At 36.8% G+C, this 10,032-nt stretch overlaps 1 protein-coding gene across 1 annotated transcript; it reads right to left on the reverse strand.

The window, feature by feature from the left end:
- Positions 1-4,221: 4,221 nt before the first annotated feature.
- On the reverse strand, positions 4,222-8,325 carry LOC141441770 (alpha-tocopherol transfer protein-like). The gene is made up of 5 exons (XM_074106622.1): positions 8,242-8,325; positions 7,337-7,468; positions 7,008-7,118; positions 4,517-4,622; positions 4,222-4,448 (listed from the first exon to the last, which is right to left on the reverse strand). Exons 1-5 carry the CDS (start codon positions 8,284-8,286, stop codon positions 4,378-4,380), a joined length of 465 nt encoding a protein of 154 aa, XP_073962723.1. The 5' UTR covers positions 8,287-8,325; the 3' UTR covers positions 4,222-4,377.
- Positions 8,326-10,032: the final 1,707 nt, after the last annotated feature.

Consider the following 10,032-nt stretch of genomic DNA (forward strand, 5'->3'; position numbering starts at 1 on the left):
AGGTAGGCACTCCCAAAGCAATAACAATAAGTAATAACAAAAATCAACTACTTAAAACAGTAACGTAACTATGAACAATAACAAAAATCTAAACTCGCGACGCGAACAAATAAAATATACTCGCGCGGCGCGCGGACTGTACCACTGCTGTTCTTGGTAAAATCGATGTCTGGATTCCTCTTCCACTCTGCAGACTCCAGGTTCTTTTCATCCTCGATTAGGGCGTTGAAAGCCGGCTGCCCGCGATCGCAACGCGCACGATTGCGAAAAGACGATCACGACGCGGACTAGCTTCGAGGATCCTACGACTGCGCCAAATATGGAAGTTGCAGGCGAAGAGTCCAAAAACCCAATTACATGGAATAACTTTACTTAAAATATAAAAATTACATTAAATAGTTCTTAAGCCAATGCGATGCTAGCAATTGACTAACTCTTGGAGGCTGCGTCCGCCGCTGGCGCGCGGTGCTTGGTCAGCTCCTCGTGCTGCGTGCTCACGCGGCGCCGGCATGTTCGCTTCGTCAGCTAACGCAGCTCGGTTGCGATGTCGCTAGATTTAGCGATCCGTAGGCACGTAGCGTACATAACAACGATGTTGCGTAGAAGCACTCGGCGCACACAGATGCACGAATAAATATGGCGAGCGCGGTGCAGCGCAGCAGAGCTACTACGAATCTCGAAACTCGAAGTTCGTATCGTACCGTCCCTCTCGCTCTCGTATTAAATAGCATAAGTGTTAGAGGGACCGCACGACACGAACTTCGAGTTTCGAGTTTCGTAGTAGCCCTTCAGGAGCGAGCGGGGGTGTGCTCTCCCGTCCTTACTCGCTTACGTCCCGCAGATACCGATAATGCGCTACTGCGACGCCAATCGCCTCGTGTTCAGGGCGAGCTAGAAGTTCGACGCGGGCTATACCTAATTCCCAACAGTAATAGTATAAAATATTTTCCAAGAACTGCAAAAACAATGACCTCTTTCGTTTTTCGTTTTTAGTTAGTTTCCAATGTATCAAACAGATCATTGATATAAATAACATTTTTTTATACGACTGGAAGGCAAACGAGCAAGTGGGTCTCCTGATGGTAAGAGGTCACCACCGCCCATAAACATCTGCAACACCAGGGGTATTGCAAACGCGTTGCCAACGTAGAGGCATAAGATGGGATACCTCACGTGCCAGTAATTTCACCGGCTAAAATTTATAGCTTGAAACTGCTGTTGGGTGACAGCATCGACTTTATATGGTTATAAAGTCTGCAATTTTGAACATGAAACTACCGTGAGGCTCACTCATATTAAATATTATTATATTGATCCGGATAACTCACGTCTTAAATCGAGTTTACCTCCGAGTTGGAAAACGGTGTTAAATACCCGTGCTGCGTCATCGGTGTGTGTGAACGTACATTTACAGAGCGATGTTGTTAGTATTGTGTGCTACCCTACATTTGACAGTTGTAATGAAAATGATGATGAAAATGCGAATAATTGTGTGCCGGTGTCAGTTTCGTCGAGAAGTCGCGCGAGCAGCCGCCGAGTCGTTGCTCCGAAGACGAAGGGCTACGGATTAGTCCGAAACATGTCGGGCTAAACTCGATTTAAGGCGTGAGTTATCCGGGTCAATATATATATTTAATATAGGTACCTATACATTTCTTGTTTATGGATCATTCATACTATTGATCGAAAAATGGAATTAAACTTCAAACGCTACATACTCCCATGAACCTGTGATGTCTAGAATATTTTTCCTAAAAGTAGTAAAGGCACTCACCCGAGATTCAAAATTTCTTTGAATTTAGGATCTCTATGAGTTATGCTATAAAGTTCGGGAGCAGTGGTCCTCAAAGTATAATAGAGATCGATTTTATCTTTGGCTCGTTCAAGGCTAAATTTGCAACCTCTCAAGAAAGCAGCCAGCCAATGATCATCTAAAAAGGCTTTAAACTTTAGACAAGCTTAGATTTACAAAAAAAAAATATGATAAAAAATTGAACACTTAAAAAACCATGAAAATATTTTCTAACAGTCTGAAGTTGGTGCCTCAGCACGAACCAGCAGGAGTGGACCTATAGTCGTCTACCTCACCTACATACCATATATTGGGCTTCAATCACTCCTGCTGGCTCGTGCTGAGGCACCGACTTCAGACTGTTAGAAAATAATTTTCATGGTTTTTTGAAGTCATAAATTTTTTGACGCTTTTCATTGTAAATAATCTAAGATACAATGGTTTAATGTCAACTGCTCGTCACCTTTTACGAAAAATTGCTTTTCCGATGCAGAGATGTTGATTATTGAGGAGTTCTGGTGCTTCACCACCCGTTCCATTTCACCATATGCATTACGACGAGCATAAATTGCTTATCAACTGTGTTAAAGTAATTGAAACTCAACCGTGAAGTACTTGTTATTGAGTAATAGCTCCGGTAGTCAAATGCGGTCTTCATCATCAGTTCAACTTCACTAAATGATGATTTTCAAGAGCAAATGCACGAGTTACCACTAAATATACCAAAATTACCATAGGTGCCCCTACAATATTCGAAGAGTTCCCTCGATTTCCTTAGGATCCAATCATCAGATCCTGATTTGGTGCTTATGGGATCTAATTGAAAGCATTCCTAGACGAACGTAAAAAAAAATTCAAATCGGTTCAAAAATGGCGGAGTTCTGAGGTAACAAACATTAAAAAAACTAATTGATAACCTCCTTTTTTTAACCATATCGAAAAACCCGACCCCCGTAAAAGTAACAAATTTGGAGTTGAAATAAAAAATACAAAAACACTCCAAAAAAACAATCATAATCCTTTTTTTAAGTCGGTTAAAAATCATTAATTGAACACCTGCACATAAAAGTGAAGTGTTGTAAGATAGGGAGCAAATATTAATTGATTACCTCAGGTCGACCAATTTAACATTACGAAATAAATGACAATATTATATCAATTTTCATGTGTCTATATGAAAACATGTTAGTGACTGTAGGTATTTTTATACTAATTAATTACTGATCCATTCATATTAGCTAAATTACAAGCCAATTTGATACTTAAACCAAAATTACCTAGCTCACAGATATTTCTCCTATTTCTGTTACAGTTGGCCAAATAAGTGGTCTATCAATTTTTAAACAGGTTCCTGTCAAATGAATATGTCGCTAAAGTCAAACTTTCAAGTTGACAGACACGTCTATTGGCTTTATTGTTTTATACATGTATGACATGCAAAGGGTTATCAACTTTAGGGTGGTAGACCATATTATACATATTTGGCTGATGGTACAACGTATTAAAAATTTCAAATGGAAAGATAAGAGAATGTTGTTATTTACATTCACTGATCATTGTTTCTTAAACTTATTATGTGTCCCATACGTAATTTATTTGGAACTGAATACATAAAAATTACCTTACTAGTACGAGCCCGGAAATGTGGCTGCTTGGTAATCCATTCTTTGAGGTGTTGTATTCCATCCTCTAGCTTCTTAGGATCCTCTGTCAATTCTAATCTGGCTTTTTCAGCCAGTTCAGGAGGTAAAACTCTAACAGGCATGATAATAAAATAATGTTCTGAATTAAATTATCAAATCAAGTCGAAGCGCAGTTTGAATCTGGAGCTTATATCATTTGTGATTATTTTTTTAATTCTTTAGAATAATAGATAACTTTTTTATCTAACCGATTAGTCGCAGAACTTGTTCATAGCTTGTCGTTATATAATATTGTATCAAATAACGATTTGATTAAACATATACCCGGGTATATACACGGGTACTTATTTATCTTTTTTCGTCCTAACTATCTGTATCTGTATGATACTAATAAATAATTGGAATTGCCAATTACTTAAGCATTAACTTTAATTATTATTAATTAACCAATTAATCATGATAGTTAAAGTACGTTTATTAAAAGGTATTTACTTGCAAACGTTCTTCTTCTTCTCGAAAACGTTATTAATTATACTTATAAATTTTCTACTCATCTAAGTATTTTCGACATCAATTTCTATATTTCACAGTCTAAAATAGTAAAAGAAATATCACGGGACAATTCACTCCAATTGACCTAGTCCCAAAGTAAGCTTAGCAAAGCTTGTGTTTTGGGTACTAAGCAACGGATAAATATAATTATATAGATATACTTAAATACATATTAAACACCTAAGACCCGAAATATAATAGAAAATACCTTAATCTATATATCATAAAACATAATATTGTTTAATCTTTTATTGATAATAAATACGTGTGTACAACATTATCGTAACTTTATCATGTTTCACATAAAATCAGTCAAATTGGAGTTGTCTGAATGACCCTTCGGCGCCGAACATACTTTCAGACGTCTTTGCTTTCCCGGGTCTTTTAGCTTCATCTGTACGGTACAGCATGTTCTTCTTCTAACCAATGACTGTACTCTTGGACCTTGTTTTTCCAGTATCCTGGAAATAATAATAAAGCACGCAATGGGATAAGAATAAGGAAAAGCTTAGTAGATAACTTTTGATACCTATAATCTCCTTATCGGTCCCCGCAGTTCCACCATATTCTGCTGGGAGGACTTCCTTTGGGATGTGCTTGTACATCGCCTCGTAGTTTTTGTTGTGAACATATAACTGCAAATTCAAAATAATATTGACAAACGACCAATGGGCGATGGATGAAATTTTTAAAAGTGGCTGATTTTTTTTATCGCTAGGAATAAGCTATCAATGGAAAAAATATCAGATTTTTCTGTAGTAGGTACCAATTAATTATAAAAAATAAAATAGTTTTCATTCCAATTAAGATTGTTTTTTTTTTTGAATCTTTTTGTATTTTTTATTTCAATTCCAAATTTTTACTTTTACGGTCATCCTGTAAAACCGTATTGAATTACAAACTGAAATATAGATGCACAGAAAAAACAGAAAAATAAGACCATCACTGGGAATCGAACCCAGGTCCTCGGTAATCCGTACCGCGTGCTATACCACGCGGTACAACGCGGTATTTCAAATACAGTTTTCATTCCATCCAAAATGAACTACTAGGCCTGAATACGGTTTTGTCTTGGTCTTCACGAACGAACGAAAAAAAAACTAACGTCAATATCGAAAATACAAACTGAGACATAGATGCACAGAAAAATCAGAAAAAGAGACCAGCACTGGGAATCGAACCCAGGTCCTCAGCAATCCGTGCTGCGTGCTATAACCCCTACACCGCTGCTGGACAGGAATCTAGACCCGAATTTGCTGTTTTTTTTTTATTTGATTTTGCTGAGGACCTGGGTTCGATTGCCAGTGCTGGTCTCTTTTTATGGTTTTTCTGTGCATCCATGTCTCGGTTTGTATTTTGATATGGTTTCACGGGACACCCGTAAAAGTAACAAATTTGGAGTTGAAATAAAAAATACAAAAAGACTCCAAAAAACCAATCCTAACGTCAATGTCAAATTGTTTACATTCGACATAACCTCTTCCGCATGTTCGAAGTTTTCATATGTAAAAATATCTTACGATTGCTTTCTTATTCACACCGGACCTTTGATATTGCCTACTTTTTCGACGATACTCGCTTTTGACCCTGGATTCGATTTTGGAAGCTATATTACTACGACGACCTACGGAACTGAAACTGAATCGTGAAATCTGTCGATTACACTGTGGTTTAAACTATGGAGAACACACAAAACATATTTCATTCCGATATGTACTAATACCAATGTTAAAAAACCTGGTCTGAAATTCGTTTCCATTAGAAAAGAACTGCAAAAAGGTTGGTGGGTCGAAACTGTCCTAAACAGAAACTTCTCCCTTTCTTCTTCTTTCTTCTTCCCTTTTGTACAATAAAAATTATAAACAAACAAACAAACAAACTTCCTTGTTGGGAAGATCATTTAAACATAAATTATTTTTCATTCTATGAAATATCAACAAAAATAATTTCAGACCAGGTTTTTTAACATTGCTATTAGTGCATGTCGGAATGAAATATTTTTTGGGTGCTTTCCATAGTTTAACACACAGTTTCAGAGGGCCTACTCCGAAGTTCGAAAATCGAAGCTCGTATCGTACTGTCCCTCTCACTCTCGTATTAAATAGTATAAGTGTCAGAGGGACCGCACGACACGAACTTCGAGTTTCGAGTTTCGTAGTAGCCCTGCAGCTCCGTAGGTCGTCGTAGTTAGCTTCCAAAATCGAATCCACGGTCAAAAGCGAGTATAGGCAATATCAAAGGTCCGGTGTGAATAAGAAAGCAGACGTAAGATCGAGATTATATCTAAAAACATATGAAAACTTCAAACATGCGGAAGAGGTTAAATCGAAGTTAAGCAATTTGACATTGTCGTTAGGTTTTTTTTCGTTCATTCATGTCATGAGGATACAAAAACCGTATTCAGGCGTAATAGTTCATTTTGGCGGGAATAAAAGCTATTTTATTTTTTATAATTAATTGGTAGTACAGAAAAATTTGTTATTTTTCTCCATTGACGAGTAAGCTTATTCCTACCGGAAAAAAAAATCAGCCACTTTTAAAAATTTCATCCATCGCCCATTCTTGTCTAAACATAGTCATTACTTGCTGTTGTCTACAACTTCGTCTGTACCACGGGAACTTTTCACTTATTCGCAATAAAAAGTAACCGACGTCAATAAGGAACAGTATAGGTTTTCATTAAGTAGTAAAATGTTTTTTTTCTAATTAAACTTTGTTCTTTTATTCGTGGGATAAGTCTCATTCATAAAAAAGGTAAAGTTTTCACAAATAACTCATCAAAAAAACACCAAACGTCAAGCATAGAGTACCAGCGTTTTCGAAATATATTCCATCAATCACAGATGGATCTGCTTGTTCTACACTCCGTGGTGATTACAAACTTGAAAGACGCCTAGCAAAGCACGGTCGCCCAGGCATTAAATTTTGATAATCCGTTTCTCAATGATGTCTAAGTATTTGTTTAAGTTATCCTCTATCACAGGTTTTGCAATTAAAATAAGAAATATTTCTTCACTTACTCTGCTTTTATTTTTTTCGTTGAGTAGTGCTTTCATCGCGTTAAATACCGTTTCGAATCCTGGCGGAGTGTTTAAATAGTGAACTCCTTTCATGCGGAACGGCGTGGCATCCTGGAATAGAATACATAGTTGTCATTTGCGTAGTAGGTAAATATGTAGGTATGTCTGCAATATTTTGAAATAAGGTAGAGTACCAGCCTCATTTAAATCGGTTTCACTAAAGTCAATGATAAGCTCCAATTTTTATATTAGTAGGTATGTTAAGTGATTTCTGACAGTACTATACATAAGTATCACTTTCTATATCTTATTTTATGTTTCCTATTCACCTGTCCAACAACAGTCATCTTTTTCATTTGTAAGGGTGTCATCTGCAGGAAATGCCCCATTGTGACACCTTCTAAGTCAATTATAGCCATGACACCAGACACAACTGCATCGTCATCTTCCATGTACAAGATCTGTGAAAAAAAAAACAATGAAAAAAGATGAAAGCCATGACAATTCATTATTTACTAAGCCCGGATTTTTAATCCCATGGAAAAAATGTAAACAAAGGTGTTGCCGTTATCAAAAAACATTTACAGAATTCAAGATATTTTATTCTTTCCACATTTTCCAGAAATCGACTTCCCATTAAAAACCGTATTTCTTAATCAAGATAAAATATTTTAGTTTACTGATGAAAATCTTTACTTTGGCATTTACACTTTGATATATTAATTTACAAGAGAGTACTGGTTTTCGTATGCATAATTTATTTCTTGTCCTGGTATTACACCCGGGTTTTTAAGCTGTAGGCCGCTGGACGCGGGACGTCTCTCAATGCTCTAACATTCGAGACTGAATTCGTAATCGTTTTCCAGTGACTCTTGTTCTGTTTTTTTTTTTTTTTACTGTCGACATTGTTGTTATATTTTTATTTAGTTGAGTTGTTCATTGTTACGTTTTCGTTTATTTATATGAAAGGATGGACTCCGGTCAAATTACTTCTCTGTCAAAAGACGACTATAAGTTGTTCCCGTAAAAACGGCTCTTTTATCCAAAATAGAAAAATATGGTAATAACAGAACTTTATATAATATTTCTGCCGCCCATACCTTGAAATCCCCTGAAAGTCACTTTGATAATGACGAAACTTGTTTACATTTCCGTGGATTAAGAATCCGGGTTTAGGTAAGTACCTAATCTATAAGACTGAAAGAGTACAAAATAATGTCATGTGAAATTTCACCTTTTCTAAACAGTTCGAAACGGATAGCACTTCAGACAGGGTCATCTTGTCGGGATTTATATCTTCCTGGACGCACAATTGACAATTTCGGAGAGCCAGGGCTGGCGGTCTTCGGTAAAATAAGGATGCTCTGTCATAAATATACGTAAGTGTAAGAGTCTTAATAAATAAAACAGGATGGTGTATGTCTGATGTATTTTAAATCATAAGTAGCACCTAAATGGGTAAATTTCTTTATCTGTGACGGTCAATCAAAAACTTGATATTTATACGGTATTATCAATATTATCATGATATTGAACTGCCCAAAACTGTACTGCCTGCAACTTGCAACTACACCATGATCGTAGACACTGCGGATAGTTGTTATTATATTTATCTGACTTTCTGTTCCTGATAGTGTTAATATAAAATAGGCCTTGAATCTTTTGCAGATGATCTAAGTAGCATCGCGACGACATTGCGCGTGACTAAATCCGATTCGGGACAGGATCCGGCCGCACACGCGACAAGTGTTACTCCCCCGGTGGTCGGGGTTGATGCCTGCTCGAGACGCCTCGTGCGCTTTCCCTAAGGGTGTGAACAGTTGTCTCATGTATGCTCGACCTTTTGAATAGTCTTAATAAAGTAAATACTGGATTCATGAATTTATTGTACCCCAAATCAAAATTTCCATAAACGAGGGTTTTTAGGCGTGAGCGCGAACATGTCAGAGCCGTCGTGCGAACGGTAGTAGAGATCTATTTCTCTTTGTCTAAGCTGAACTTGCAGCCTCGCAGAAATGTGTTAGCCATGGTCGTCTAAAAATAATTACAATATAAAAAAGCATGAATTTATTTTTCCTTGAGATAACGATTGAATAAGTCATTGAATTGCACAATACTTGATAGTCCATGTCCATATATCAAGATCGCAAAGCGTGGCGTAATCTAGTGTTGGCGAAGTCACTTTTCACTTCGCCAGGTATAAGTTAAATATATCTATATAAGAAATCAATCACACGTGCAAGAGAACGACGTCTTGCGAATATATATACTACACTATAGTGTCTTCTATACAATCCAACTCAAAGACTACAGTATATATAGGGAGATAGACGGGTATCTCAGAACTTGTATTGGTTCGTATGGAAAGAGGTGCCATCTAGTTCTCATTGTTAAAGCTCGCGCCTATGCATGTGTACCTAGATATACATATAGATATGTATGTTTACGTATGCATAGCTACGTATAGATTATCAATATTACGCTATAGATAAAATTAGCGTCACGCGTCCTAGAGACTACATTAGTACCTAACTTTTTTTGTGCAGGAAATGTCCTTAAGACTACTTGGTAGTCTCTAGGACATTTCCCGCACAAAAAAAGTTAGGGACTAATGTAGTCTCTAGGATGCGTGACGAGTTAAGTAAAAATGTTATTTTCAATAATGCACATGTTTAAACAAAAAAACATGTGCAATACTGAGAATAACAGATTGTGCCGAATAGAAGAAGACAACCAAGTTCACGGCACTTGGGCAATTTTATTATTAAAATCAGTACTTACCAAATGTTAATGTACCACGTTTTACTTTTTTCAATGGTCTACTTGCTACTATTTTGCTGAGATCTCTCTGCGCTATAAAGGGTATAGAGAAAGGGAAGTAAAGTTTTAATTCAGATTTATCAATTGCCATTTATTTATATCATGACAGGCTAGCAACCTGTCACTATTGTACCGTTTTTGTCAAACTTAACTAAACCTATAATTGCTAAAAGTGGTTCCGAAGCGGTAACGTTTCGTGTGCTCT

Source organism: Choristoneura fumiferana, chromosome 24, assembly GCF_025370935.1.
Source record: "Choristoneura fumiferana chromosome 24, NRCan_CFum_1, whole genome shotgun sequence".
Classification (NCBI taxonomy): domain Eukaryota; kingdom Metazoa; phylum Arthropoda; class Insecta; order Lepidoptera; family Tortricidae; genus Choristoneura; species Choristoneura fumiferana.